This window comes from Ursus arctos, unplaced genomic scaffold (genome assembly GCF_023065955.2).
Source record: "Ursus arctos isolate Adak ecotype North America unplaced genomic scaffold, UrsArc2.0 scaffold_22, whole genome shotgun sequence".
NCBI classification, from domain to species: Eukaryota; Metazoa; Chordata; class Mammalia; order Carnivora; family Ursidae; genus Ursus; species Ursus arctos.
The window spans coordinates 50,190,919-50,205,799 of record NW_026622897.1 but is presented as its reverse complement, the minus strand read 5'-3'; the positions used below and the strand labels follow the sequence as shown (position 1 = coordinate 50,205,799).

The window sequence follows — 14,881 nt, the reverse complement described above, 5'->3', positions numbered from 1 at the left end:
AAGAGGAATAATCTGGCCTCAGGAAGGTTGGCAACTGAGGCCTAAATATAGCAAAAACTAGGCTGCCAGTCTGTATGTGTGTGTCTGTCTCTCTCACAGGCCATATGGTTTTTCATCTCTGAGCATGTGCCTTCGTTTCTTTCTCTCTGCAGACTGCCTTCTCTCTCTCTTGAGACACATGGTTGCCCTACATATCCGCAATTTACATATTCCTGGTTCAAGCAACCAGTCCAGACTCTCTAGTGTTCTTAACCCAACTTTTCCGAGAGAAAATGAGACCGGCCCATTTTGGGTCAGGTGTCCACCCCTCGTCCAGTCAGCAAGGGAAGGTCCTGTCCCCAGTATGTCTGCTGGGGATCCACTGGCTAGGATGGGGTGGGGGAATTCTCAGAGGAGGAATGGGTTTGATAACTAAGCTGACACCTCGAAAAGTATTTAAGAGAGGCATGAAAACCAATCTTGTTTCGTTCAGGATGTGGCCAGTACCTATCCTTTGAAACTCAGGAAACACTTAGGCATATACTTTTATCCATATACAAACGATATATCCAAAAAATGTTACTTAGAAAAGGCTATTTATGTCCTTGTTGTTCAATTCTCAAAAAGGATTTTCTTAGAACCTACTATAAGTTCAGCATAGGAACACAGAGATGAGAAAGACCAGGGTCTTAAGAAGTTCAGGGTCTTTCGGGGGAGAGAAATAGGTAGGCAGATGTCTATAGCAGCATATGGGCAAAGTTATTATAACAGGGGTTTGCTCAAAGGATGGTGGGAGCACAAGGAGTTATCAACCAGCTGTATGGGAACTGAAACTGTAAGATCTTAGGTTTGTCTTGTTTTGGGGTGCCCCACAGAGGGACACACAGAGTTAGCATTAATTAACATTTGCTGAACTAATGATGTAAGCTACTTCAACTTGGCCGCAAGAAGCTTGTCTAGATTTGGAGAGCAAGGCCGAGAACACTAATGGAGAATCTAAGCAACTCTAAGTTCAGCTGGGACTTGCTTCTGAATTTCTTCCATCAATCAACTACATTCACTCATTATTTACTGAGCACCTACTGTGTGCACCTACTATGTGGCACATGGGTAGGTGCTGGTTATATAATGACGAACTGCAGAGCAACGTTCCTGAGAAGTCTATTAAGTTACTGTGCCCTAGAAACTCAGCTTCAGTAACAGCTCCTAAGGATAAGTTACTAGCGGAACTCATAAATACTTCTGACTCCTGACTCTGTTCTATATTCAGGCAGTGGCTCCAAACTTGGATTTTTATGCTGAAAGGCTAGTTTAAAAATTTATAAAATTTTCCAGACACAGAAAGAGGGAAAAAAGCCAGTTTGGGAATTACTTTTTAAGGAATATTTTCCTTTGGTCTGATGGGCATACTTTTTTTTTTTTTTTTTGGACACCTCAGTGACACCTAATTCATTCAAGAGTTATTTAATCAGTACCCACTATGTGCCAGATACTCTCCAAGGCACTGCAGGTAAAAAGATGGATGCAGTCTCTTCTGTGTTATGGAGCTTTCGTTCTGGCAGAGAAGACAAATGACAGTTTAAGATGGCCAGTATTTGCATATGGTTCTGAGGGAGCATAACGAAAGGAGTGAGTCTGGAAGCCATTGTCCAACCACTGGTACCCTGAAGTACAAGTAATATAAACATGTGAACATGCAGAAATCCTAGCTGCATTTTAGAGTGTCACCCCTCTTGAAATAAAGCCTCATTGCCTCAGAAAGTGTGATTAGAGTTGTAATATTTTGATTCTGGGTGACTAAGAGGTGACAGGTGTGTAGACTGAGAAAGCCACCCAAGCCCATTCACAGGCATGTGGAGACAGGTCGTGCTGCATCAGAATGCAGGGTACACTCTAACTCGACTGGCAGGACTAGGAGTCTGTCGAGGGCTGTGCTAACTTGCTGGAAGAAAGTTAATCAAGAGCTAAATGATATCAGGCACTGAAACACAAAAGTTTCCACATATGATAATTTTGTGGTTGTTGATCAATGAATAGACCACTTCTAAGTTTTTGAAAAACAACCATATACATAAAAGCCTTCCAGAACAAGTCTATAAAGCAGATATGTTTGTTGATTTCAATAAAACTGACATACCTGGTTGGGGAGTAAGTTGGAGAAATGAAGGGGAAGAATCTGGATGTTGATATATTACTGGGCAAAGGAGGCATCAGAGTGGCAGAGAAACACACGCAGGGAGAAAAAAAAAACAAGGGTGAGGTAGTGGACAAGAAAGGGAGGAAGAGATCTAGGTCAAGAGGTGTGGCAGGCCTCATGCTACACGGGTTTAAGAGTAAGACCACTCTGTGGCCTGGCTTTCCCTCCTTGACACAGAGGGATAAAAACCAGCTCAAAGGTGCAGGCAGAACAATCCAACATAGTGTGTTCTTCAATGAGCAGATTTGTGTAATTATCTTTTACTGTAAAAATATGAAAACCTCACTGAAGCTTTCTGAGGCTGGAATTAAACCGCCTACATTAGGATCGCTCAGGGTGACTGTTTCAGAAGCGCCAACTGTGGGCTGGTCCATCTACTGAATCAGACTTTCTAGGGTAGGACCAAGGTAATCTGAAATTTTTAATAGGCTCCCCAGGTGATTCTTATTCACAATGCGCAAACACTGCACGCCAGGGAGGCCCCCAGGCAAGGAGCAGGTGCTATTTATCTGTCTGCGCAGAGTCGAGCACTGGGCCTGGCACAGTGAGTGCTCAGGAAGGTTACTGAACTGAACTGAATACACCAATGAGGTTTTGACAGAAAAACTGCTCAGTTCTCTTGCCCTGAAACAGCTGGTCTCATTTTTCCCCTAGATGCTTCAGTCGCATATATGGATTTTACACTATTGTAACTGCAGACCACAATTTAACATTTTTAACACATTTTCTCTTATAATTTTTAATGGCTATCAAATACTTCATTCAGTAGGCAATAAACACCTTAGTTCATACAGATTTTGAGTTTTGAAAAGGTTTCCCTCAGGAGATCTTTTTTTTTTTTTTTTTTAAAGATTTTATTTATTTATTTAACAGAGAGAGACAGCCAGCGAGAGAGGGAACACAAGCAGGGGGAGTGGGAGAGAAAGAAGCAAGCTCCCAATGGAGGAGCCTGACATGGGGCTCGATCCCAGAACCCCAGGATCACGCCCTGAGCCGAAGGCAGACGCTTAACAACTGAGCCACTCAGGCGCCCCCCTCAGGAGATCTTCTATTTGTGCAGTTTATGAGCCCTTTTACACAGTGTTCACTGTTTCCCACAACACTTTGTATGATAAGGATTACCCTCATTCAGCAGATGCCTATTCCAACCCACAGGTGAAGTAGCTTGCTCAGGGTCCCACAGCTCAAAAGTAGAACACCAAGACTTCAATCAGAGTCTTTTCCCTCTATGTCTGATACTCTTTCCAAGACACTGAACATCCACCACATTTTCTGGTAGGAACCTGACCCAACGGTTTCCTGATGTGAAAACCTGTAGTGCAGAGTGTGGAAGATGGAAATTACACGTAAAGAGATCACTGGTCAGCTATGTCCTAACTGCACAGGAATGAGTTCCTGCCTTTCGGGGCACTGCAAAGAAAATGTGTACTGGTGGGAATCTTCAGTGAAAAAATGTATTATTCTTCAACACCCAATGTTCATATGACCCGAATCCATTTCTGCGATCCTCAAATGAAGGGGGCTGGGACTGCCCTAAACATTCTGCAACTGTAATTAGGATTTCTCGGCAGTTATTACACACCCTGGAAGAGGAACAACTACTACAGGCTGTAAGACAGCTGGCAAGGAGGCACTGGAGACTTTGAAGCTCTTCTAATATCAAGACTGGTATCACAGGATACTTGGGTAGCAGCTGAGTGGACACTGGAGGGAAGCCTTTTCGCCAAGAAAAAGGCCCATTTCAAGGATCCACCGCCTGATGAGTAACCTCGTAGGGTGCAGCCCTTCAGAGAAGGGTGGACTCTCCATCTGAGCGGCTACAGAGATTCTCTCCTGGAGGAGAGAAGGCCGGGGAGAAGAAACGGTGTTGCTGTGTTTCTAACTTATTACACTTGCTATAGAGAGGAAGGTTTTGGTCATACCAGATCAGAGTTCTCCAAGCATAGAAAAAGTTCTCTCTTAGGTAGAGAGCTCCTATTCACCTAAGGGACAGTGAGTGCGTGAACTACTAGGAGCTGGGAAAATACAGGAGAGGATAGTTTATGTATCATAGACAGGGGGAGAAATAAGATCTCAAGGAGATTTTTCAAGTCCAGGATCGTACGAAAATAGCAAAGCAGTTATTGTTGAGCCGGTGTGCAGAGGTTATAAGTCAGGGAGTTACAGCTGCAAATGGCCCAGGTTCTGCAAAAGACAGTTCTAGCTGTTTCTATGTGTATGTGTAGCATAAAAAACCTCTGCTGGATGGGCCTACCACATTTCTATTCTCAGAGCATCATCCTGACATAACAAAGGTTAACCACTTTGGGGAGGATATTAATAATCTCCACCAAAGTCCTTTCATCTGTCTTTCTATGTATATTCTAGGATGATCCTAAAAGGAAGGTACGGCAAATACTGAGTAAAAACCCATGAAAAAAAGAATAAAAAGAGGCATAGTGAACTTAAGTACGCTGCTGAGTCTATGGTCCTTTATTCCACTGTCAGTGTTTCTCTTTACTAGAATGCATTTGAACTCAATTGTCATTTCCCTGCACACTCTTGTGTCTCTTCTCCTTGTGCAAAACAAGGACATCAGAGGCCAAAGTGTGTATTTTGCAACATGTCCACTAAACTCGGGCTGAAGATGCAAAACTCTTTAGTTACTACAAGGCTCTGGGTTTTCAGTTTCTCTGGGGGCTAAGAGTGGTGAACTTAATTTGCAGTCTCATTCTCCCTTGATATTAGGAATTCCTAATAACCAACTTTGTAACAAAAAACCCCTCTAATCTTTTATTAAATCAAATGAATTTGAAGCATAGTAGGCTACAAAAGAACAAGGTCCATAATACATTGTGAATACGTTAGAACATTTTGTAAACTGTAAAGCAACGTTCAAATGATAACGATTATGAGCAGTAAAGAAGTAGCAGAAAGTTACTGAAAAGTCATGTTAATTCAATAGCTGCCTGAACAACAGTTTAGGAACCACCTAAACTTCTGACTTCTTTACAAAGCTCCCCTAGGAACTCCCGGTGTGCTAATAATGGCTGTAAATTCACTGGACTCCAAACCAAACTTTGGTGGAGATTATTAATATCCTCCCCAAAGTGGTTAACCTTTGTTATGTCAGGATGATGCTCTGAGAATAGAAATGCGGTAGGCCCATCCAGCAGAAGTTTTTTATGCTACACATACACATAGAAACAGCTAGAACTGTCTTTTGCAGAACCTGGGCCATTTGCAGCTAACTGGAGCCTTAGCTGATCAGAGGGGCAATCCAGGGCTCCCAGTAATGGCAGAATGTCTAGGTTTCTGGAGACGTGTTGACCATGACCTAATAAGATCTTATGCAAGTCCTATTAATCATTTTGGTGTTGGGTGATTAAGGTTATTTTTTGTCCTTAATGCTTTGTCTTTTAATTTTGGCTATCCACTGGGAAGAAACTACAATCAGATATTACTCCCACCTGTTTTCTTTTTATTATACATACTTTAGATTGCAGACTGAATACAAATATTGATCAGAAGCCAAAAAGCTCCACACATTTCTTATCAATGCAATCCAGGCCAATCTGTCTTTCAACTCTGCATTTTTATGTTCTTGCCTCACCACTTACTAAAATAAATATATGAATAAATAGCAATCCAATCCAAATAAGCATCTTTCATCTATAATTATCTGAAACAAGAGATTTAAAGAAGAGTAGAGTTAATCCATCTCACCAATTGCATCTTCAATGCCTGTTCAGTCATGCCTGAATGTCTAGATTCAATTTACAGAGAGTATGAATGTATAACATTGTAGAGGGGTGCTTCTGGCAGATCCTGTCTGAGGGGGACAGAAGGTCAAACAGTTCCTTTGCTGTTCTGTGACAGTCAGTCTCTGGGCTGGGTCAGAGGGTGGGAGAGTTAGGTCTAGATCTGGAATGGATCACTCACACAATTAAGTTCTTGTCAGACCAAAAAAGAAAAAAAGAAAGAAAAAAAGCACAACTTCCCCAGGCAAAAGGACAGCCAGATGGAAAGTAACTATTTTTCTCCACCTACTTCAAAATTTGAAATGAGAATGGAAATTAATGATGGAAAAACAATTTCTAAGTTTCAAAATACACTCTTTCTTGGGTGGCTGGGGTTACTATTTTGAGGTGATGTTTGGAAATCTTGGGAAAACAGAATCTGATTTTTCCCTCATTGGAAACTGGTTACTCAAATAAAAAATTAATACCCTCAAGTCACCTTTTCTCTCACAAATTGTCCCATAAGATTATTATTATAGTACAGGCTGTCCTCAACTATTAAATCCACACTTCTCTTCATTAAACATACAATCATATGAAGCTGCTTATCTGTAGAATTTGGATATTCACATACCAGCTGACAAACGGACATTTTAAAGTTTCTTTCCTGCTGTTGCTGCTTAGTTTTCACATTTTCATCATCTTTGTCTGACATCAGTATTTGTTGCTGTTCACTTATTAGTAAAATAAAAGTATTGAGCCAAAGATGTAAATTTTTAGGCTTGTTAAGAGTGGCAAGTGTTTGGCTTCAACCAGATACTCACTATGTGATCAGATGTAGAGGAAAAGAACGAGTAAGTATGAAAGTCGGGAAATACACTGCTGAAGACTACCAAAAAGGCAGGGAACAAGGTTTATTTGAGAAGGACCTTCTCGCACTTGGAAAGGACAGTTCTGCAGGTGACATAATGGGAGGGCATAAAGATGATCTTGCTTGGTTAGTGTTCCACAGCTACATCCATGATGGCACTGGGATGGGAACCTGGGGTTTTTCTGATTCACTAGTCTTTATAGCACTGTTATTTAGGAGACCCCACCATCATGTTAACATTAGAATTCTATCTGGTTCCTCAAGAATCGCTGGAGACATGATTCCTGATAGCTTTGGAAAATATCAGTGCCTCCGGGTTGGGGACCTGTGAGTGTTTGTGATTCTCACTCCACAAAATTAATACAGTATCAAGACCTGAATGTCAAATCAATACTGACTGACTGATGCTGAGAATGTTTTAGAATGGTTTCTGCATTTATGTCCCAGGTCTAAGGTTAAAAGATCACCTTTTCAGAGATGCCTTCTCTAGCAAGCTTATCTATGCTTGCCCTGTTCTTTATAAAATTTTATAGTTTATGTCATATTTTGAAATAATACATTTGTTTGCTTACTGATTGTATATCTTCTCTAATAGACTGTAAATTCCCTGAAGGCAGGGGTCATTTCTGTTTTATTCACTATCATTTATTTAGCACCTAGCACAGTTCTTGGCACAGAATAAACTCAAATAATATTTGTTGAACAAATGAATTTATTGTCTAACCCATGATTGAGGCAAGCTTTATGAAAGCCCTAATTACCTCTTTTGTCCTGTCCTAAACTCAGTATTGAAGCACAGGGGATTAAAGTTCTAGGGAAGTAGATTTTAGCTCAGCAAAAGCTCCAATTAGAGCGATGTAGAAATGGAATGAGCTATCTGGTGGGATACTGAGCACTTTGCCCAGAAGAGGCTGCCTAGGTACATAGGCTCTCTCTGCATCAGGCACAAGTTTGATCATGAGACCATCTCAGTGACTTTTGTGGTTTCCAGCTCTAAGGTTCTACAGTTCTTTTCAGTTGTTTGATTTGAGTTAGGATGAAATAAAGTACACATACAAACTCATTAGGAAATAAACTAAGATAAATTACCTAATGGGACACAGAAAATTGATTATTCAGGCATGCATGCTGTTTATCATTAGTTGATACATACAAAGTCTACCGAGTATACAACTTTGCTGTAAGTCATCGATACGTAACTCAACGAAGACTAAAAATTAAAACAATTTGAGTAGCATTTCACAATTTTAAACACACACACAATACTTTCAGGTAACTGTTGTATCAACTCTGAGGAAAATGATGTATGAGCTCATACAGAGTAAGTGGCTGTCTAAAATCACATACATAAAGTGCTACAACTGTCAAGCCTCGAACTCCCAAATCAGCAATCCTCTCAAAAACTCTAAAAGACAATATTACTTTTTGAGTCCAGAATCACCCATTCTTGAGGTTTAGCTATATTTGCATCCTCATCTTGCACTGAAAATACCAACCTTCCAAATTTCCAAAATTCACAAGTGGAATTTAAAAATGTAACTGTATTTTTCATTCATAGGTATCAAAAATCTAGTTTACTGATTATTAGAGAAGTTATAAACAGCTACTATAAACAAATTATAACACAACAGTCATTAGTTCAGATAATTAATACATCTCATTCACTTTTATAATTAAAGATCAACAGTTACTAAACGTTACTTTTATCACCCAGTCTGATGAAAGAAGGTTTCAATTGAGAATAGTAACTTTATTAACTCAATTAGGACCCCGAAAGGAATATTTTCTTCTGTGATGTCTAGTAAAGTGATGAAAATAAGATGGGCAATTATCAATGGCATGTGAGAAAAGATCCAACAACATTTTCTTTTTAGCTATTAGTAGTTCTCGAAGGTCACGCAGGGCAGTGATCTAATGATTAAAAACAAATTAAAATAACACTCTCTCATCCTGTCTTGAGAGTTCGAAAGGACCTCTGAGACCACAGTTCAGTCTCTTCATTTCCTCTTAATTGACATAGATTTGAGATTCTACCTGCCACAAGTACCTCTTCTTGAGGGAGTTCATCTTTCCGTGAAATGCTCTCAACTTTCTAAGAAAATCATGATCACGTCTACTTTTCACATGCTCTATCTTATGGCATGACAATTACATACCGAAAACTTCTCCATTTCTACAATTCAAACATGCATTCTCCTGTATGCATATTCGCACGCGGTACCTCTGGCATGGGATGATGTTCCGTAACCAGTCTTCCAGCTATAAAACACATGAATGAGTAAATCTTGGAAAAGGGATAACGTCTTTGATATTGTCAATTCCTAAGATGCACTGCAGATAGCGTTCAAATCCCATCCCAAAACCTCCATGGGGAACAGATCCAAATCGACGGAGGTCCAGATACCTGGTTTTGAAAAAAAGAGATTATCACCTATAGATGCTGTATTGGATCACGTGTCATGACAGAATTTTGTTTCAAAAGTATTTTGCAGTCATCTGTTATCATCTACATCATTGTGGTAAACAAATCTTTTCCCTCCAAGGACAGGTGAAGGACACAGAGACGTTAAGATGATCTGTCTAAGGTTATCAGACAAACAGTAGCAAATCCTGCCATGCATTCATGGGCTTTGGCCACTTGATCCTTTTTAAGTTACATATGTACTTATATACAGAAAACTTGCCTCATGAAACTATAGAAAATGTTCTAATAACTTTACTATTTTTCTTGAAAATATATTCCTCTTCTATTTCTTAGTATGTTAATGATTTTTTTCCTTACTAAAATCATAGTGTTCAATACACAGAGGAGAGTGAAGAGTTTTGCCTGATATATTATAAAAAGATACCCCTACTAGATTAGACTGTAAGATCTACCGAGGGCAGGAACTGTGTCACCCTTTATTTCCAGTGTCTGCTCTGGAGTCGATGCTTCATTACCCTATGAAGATTTATTGTTTGAAGGCACAAAAATGTACTCTTGAATGCTAGAATGAAATTTCCAGTTCTGTACTTCAAACCTAGTAGAATAAGTCCAGAGCCATTTTTCTGGAAGGCTAGATAGCTTCAGAAGCTTATTTATACTCATTCTATTTCCATTTAAGATTACATGGCTAGAAAATGGTGCAGCCATGATTCAAACTCAGATTCCAACACACGAGCCTGTGATAAATTCATTTTATGAAAGGAAGAGGAGGAAGATTTTGTAAGTATTTTTATTATGTCACTTGGTGGGGGAATTCTTTAGTTATACAATATTGACTAAAGCAAGTTTATAGCTTCTTGAATGATTTATAAAAATCAGTTCTAGAATAAAACTTAAGAGCAATAGCTGGTAGTCATATGGCTCTTCAAGAATAAAGACTATCATGGCTCGCCTGGGTGGATCAGGCAGTTAAACATCTGCCTTCGGCTTCGGTTGTGATCCTGGGGTCCTGGAATCAAGCCCCTCGAAGAAGCAGGGAGCCTGCTTCTCCCTCTCCCTCTGCCCCACACTCCCTGTTCATGGTCTCTCTCGCTCTCTCTCTCAAATAAATCAATAAAATCTTAAAAAAAAAAAAAGACTATCACCTATTTCCCCACTATTAATAATAATGACTACATGTATTGGTGTTTTAGGCAGTTAAGATTGAATACTTATCCTTCTAAAATAAAAGATGAATTGCAACAAGGCGAATTACAATCAAGTGAGGGATCAATAAACAGGAGTATCTAGTATAAAACTTCAGATTATTAAGAACTATCAGGGAAAATGGAAGAAGCACAGTCTTGAGTAAATGAAATGTTTTGTAGCTGAATTAACGTTAAGGTTATAAGGCATGGAGGCAGGATATACTTTCATTTACTGAGAAAATGAGATGAAAGGCCTATCAAACCACCTGCCCCAAATATCTGCAGGATCTGGGCTGGCTGCTAGAAGTCCAGCAATAGCTTTAGCTGCCTCTAAATTTCTCGTTTATCGATGTCAAAACACTGGCATTAATGTCTGTAAACGGAATTCAGCAGGTGGATTCAGTCTATAGCATTTTTTTTGCCCTTGCTTCGATATATAGAAAAATCCACTTCTAAAAAACAAGTTTTCAAACAAATACGTACTTGTTGGATTTTTTTTTTATTGTTGTTAAATTGATTCTAGGGTAGCCAGATTATAGAAGAGATGGTACAAACTTTGTGGAACTAATTACATATGTTATTTGCATGTGGCACGCAGAAATAGGAAGCGAGTAAATTCTTAGACACCTGGGGTGGCTACTCACAGTGTAGTGGAACACTAGCAGAGATCGCAGACTTGAAGATTTCTAAAACCCCTTCTACCTTTAAAATACTATGATTACTAGATAAAAGGAAGCAGACTCAAATAATAGACATTTATATTTAGAGATCTTAAGAGTCTGAAAACTTTAGTTGGGACAAGAATAGTACTGAAATGATTAATAAAGACCAAAAAGGCCTCCACCTATTTAACAATCAAAATTTGTGATTTAGCCAGTTTTTACACACTTTGAAGATTATTTTGTCGATAGACAAAAACAGGCAAAATGCATAAGCTTGGTCAGGCTCATCTACCCAATAACAAAACTGAGAACAAAGGAAGGAAGGGGAAAGGAAACTAGCTCTTAATTGAGGTTCCCTTCTAGGTAGATACTTAACTTATATTGTTTAATTTCATCATCACAATAATCCCTTTAAGTAAATATTATCATTCCATTTTACAACGAAGAAAACCAAGACTCAGAGATTAAGTATGCCTAAGGTCACTATTGGTAAATAATAAAGCATTCAAGGGGTCATGACCTGAACATAATTTTAGGCTTTTGGCATTTCTATAACTTAGCTCTTTCATTACCAAAAGTCAGGTGTGTAATTTGATTCTTCCCTCTCCTGAGGACAGCAAAGGAATAATATTAATAATAATTACTATGAAGGAACGCTACTATAAAAATGTAAGTACATAATTTGTATGTATTGAAAAATACTTAAGAAAGGGTCTGCAGAAAGAAAACCAGAACAACTCTGGAGACATAAATGTGTGAATGCAGACAAGTGATCTTCCCTCCGTAGCTTAGATTTCTACAGACTTTAGGGACCACTTAGCTCAAACCCTAATTTCACACATAGAGAAACTGAAGCATAATGGTTAGGAACAAAGCCCCAGCTCTATGCTTCTGACTGTGTGCTCTTGGTTAAGTTAGTTAACATCTCTCGACCTTAGGTCTGGAGGAGTAATAAAAAGGAGATAAAAATAGTACCTAACTCACAGGATGTTATAATAATTACATAAGAAAATATACATTAAGGGGCACCTGGGTGGCTCGGCCGAGTGTCTGGCTCTTGATTTTAGCTTAGTCATGATCTCAGGGTCCTGGGATCGAGCCCCATGTTGGGCTCCATGCTCAATGGGGAGTCTGCTTGATATTTTCTCTCTCCCTCTCCCTCTGCCCCTTCCCCCTCTGCTTGCGTTCTCTCTCTCTCTCAAATAAATAAATCTTTTAAAAAATACATTAAAACTTTAACACAGTTATCTGGCACACAATAAGTAATAAATAAATGGCAGCCAAAATTATTACGATTTTCCCAGTAATCAAAGGGAATAAGTAATCTTCTGAGGACCTACCTATTCCCTGTTCTTAATACCCTTCCATAGTGCCGAGGGAGTACATGTAACACCTACGTAACAATCAGACCAACAGCTAGAATAAGAATGATCGAGGGCCACATTCTTACCATTGGTAGGCTTCCGTTAGTCCTAATCTGTAGGAGGAAAATGACAAAATTCTTTCAGAAAATGGCAATAAGATAAAGATACTAACCACCAAACACTTATTCTGGGTTGTGTGCAAGGTGCTCTAATAAAGAAGTACGCACAAAAACCTGTGCTCTCAAAGAACATGCAATATAGCTGAGAAGCTGACTCTTTAATACGGTAAGCAAGGTAAGTTAGCCAATAGTCCTAGGTATTATCAAGTAAGCGATACAGACGATAAATGCAATAGAAAGAAAGTATGGTCCAGAGCCCCAAAGAAGGGGTTCATTTCAGATGAGCTTATTATCCTGACATAAGAAAGCACTACTACTTAAGGTTGCTGGGAGGCACACACAAGGGACATAAAGACACCTTTAATTCTGTAACATTAAAATCATAATATAGATTCTGTCCTCAGAATATGGTTGCAAATTGTTTTTTTTTGCCAATGTAAAAAAATGTTAATAAAATTTAAGCTCTTAGTACTCACTAAAATTAATTTCATCCCTTTAACACCCAGCTGGCTCAGTCAGTGGAGTGTACAACTCTTGATCTCGGGATTGTAAGTTTCAGTCCCATGCTGGGTGTACAGATAACTTAAAAATAAAATCTTAAATTAATTTCAGCCCTCTAAAAAAGTGCTTGGGGTCAAAGTGCATCTGAAATGATAAGGACAATGAAAAAAATTGGATACACAGAAAACATGAACAGAAGTCACAGATTCCTGAGACAGGGAAACACATACAACGATTTCATTAGAAAAGACAAATTTGGATATTATCAGATATTAGGTAAACATGTTAATGTTATGAGGAAAGGTTTCCTGAAGGAAGGAAGCAAGCAAAGAAAACAGACCAATTAATCTTTCAACAGATGAGGTTTCTTGCCATGTGTGATTTTTATTGTGCTTTAAAAAAAAACCAGAGAATCTTCAAATTCTTTCCATCTAAGGAGTTTGACCTTTACTTCAATTCCATGATTTTCCCAGGACTTTCTAACATTGTAGTAGTAGTAAGGAGTTAGTAGTCTAATAAAAAAGAGGCCTCTCAGAACATATTTATTTCCTTTCTTCTGGACCCTAACCAAATAGAGCAGTTCAAATGATTGGGATTACAAAACCAAGTTACCCAACAAATTTATAGGTTGGGATCTTGGAAAAGCATCAACTTTTTAAGCATTTCTCCATTAGGAAAAGAAGGCCTTATAAATCGCTAATTTAACAGGATATTTTCAAATTATTATGGCTTTTCCAGGTTACTATGAAATCCAGTATTATCTGGAGAGTAGGAGAATGGGACTAAGCCTTATGGGAAAAACCTTTTTTCTTTCTTTCTTTCTTTCTTTCTTTCTTTCTTTCTTTCTTTCTTTCTTCCTTCCTTCCTTCCTTCCTTCCTTCCTTCCTTCCTTCCTTCCTTCCTTCCTTCCTTCCTTCCTTCTTTTTCTTTTCTTTTCCTTTCCTTTCCTTTCTTTTCTTTCTTGAAGTCTGGCATAGCAAAAGTAGAAACCATGGAAAACAGAGGTTTATAACCCTGGTTAGTTTAGGAAGTCATTGTGGTTTTTTGGCAGACCATGCATACATAGGAGTGGTAGTTCAATTAGAAACATGATTCCCTACTTCTCATCTCCAAAACATTTTCTGTGTGTTTATGGATTCATTTCCTAGGTCTCACACAGCAAGTTAAAATGAGTTATTCAAATAGCTTAATCAAGACCCTTACATGGCAGAAAACCTGAGGAAGGGAAAACTGCTTATTCTAAATGTTAGTTTAGTGGATATTTTTAGTATCTTTCTCCATCTTTATCCTTTCCCTGGTTCAGAGCTGTTTTTTCTTTATGTCCCTATAGGAGTCTTTATTTATGTCCCCAATCATAATTTAGAGTAAATAAAAAAGAACACAAAGAAGAGAAAAAGTGAAGAATGAGCTTGAAGGTTGTTTTCTGCCATTAACTTTTTAAAAAGCAATTTCTATAGGGAGAGATACATACCAGATAGTGGGCACATGTCACTGCAGCCTCATTTCACATAACAGTTCTAATCTTTAAGAAGGGGAAGCTCAGAAAGGTCAGGTAACAACTTGCTCAAGGCTACAGAGAATCTGAGATCCAGGACAGGCAGGCGCTGAGGCCCTTCCGCTGTTCTCTGTTACTTTGCCAAGACTGCCTTCGAGTGCCTCATCCCCAATTTCTGAATATTCTTTCCTTTAGTTCTGATCAATACCTGGCCAGTCGCTGCTCTAAGAAATGGTACCGTTCCTCTCTGAGGCTTCCTCCAAAGAGCTCCCCAACTCCAGGAACCAGAAGATCAACAGCAGCAACCTAGGAAAAAAGGAAAAAAGTTGTCAACAATTTCACATTTTCAGGGGATTCCAACA

At 38.9% G+C, this 14,881-nt stretch overlaps 1 protein-coding gene across 3 annotated transcripts in view; it reads right to left on the bottom strand.

Annotated features, from left to right (window-relative positions):
* Positions 1–5,615: 5,615 nt before the first annotated feature.
* NARS2 (asparaginyl-tRNA synthetase 2, mitochondrial) overlaps positions 5,616–14,881 on the bottom strand; it is a 160,887-nt gene continuing 151,621 nt past the window's right edge. For all 3 annotated transcript variants that reach the window (XM_044390859.3, XM_026518195.4, XM_026518196.4), the window contains 3 exons: positions 14,728–14,825; positions 12,491–12,517; positions 5,616–9,170 (listed from right to left, as the gene is read on the bottom strand). In XM_044390859.3, the coding sequence (XP_044246794.1) occupies positions 9,026–9,170; positions 12,491–12,517; positions 14,728–14,825 (270 nt within the window). In that variant the 3' untranslated portion in view covers positions 5,616–9,025. The remainder of the gene's footprint in view (positions 9,171–12,490; positions 12,518–14,727; positions 14,826–14,881) is intronic.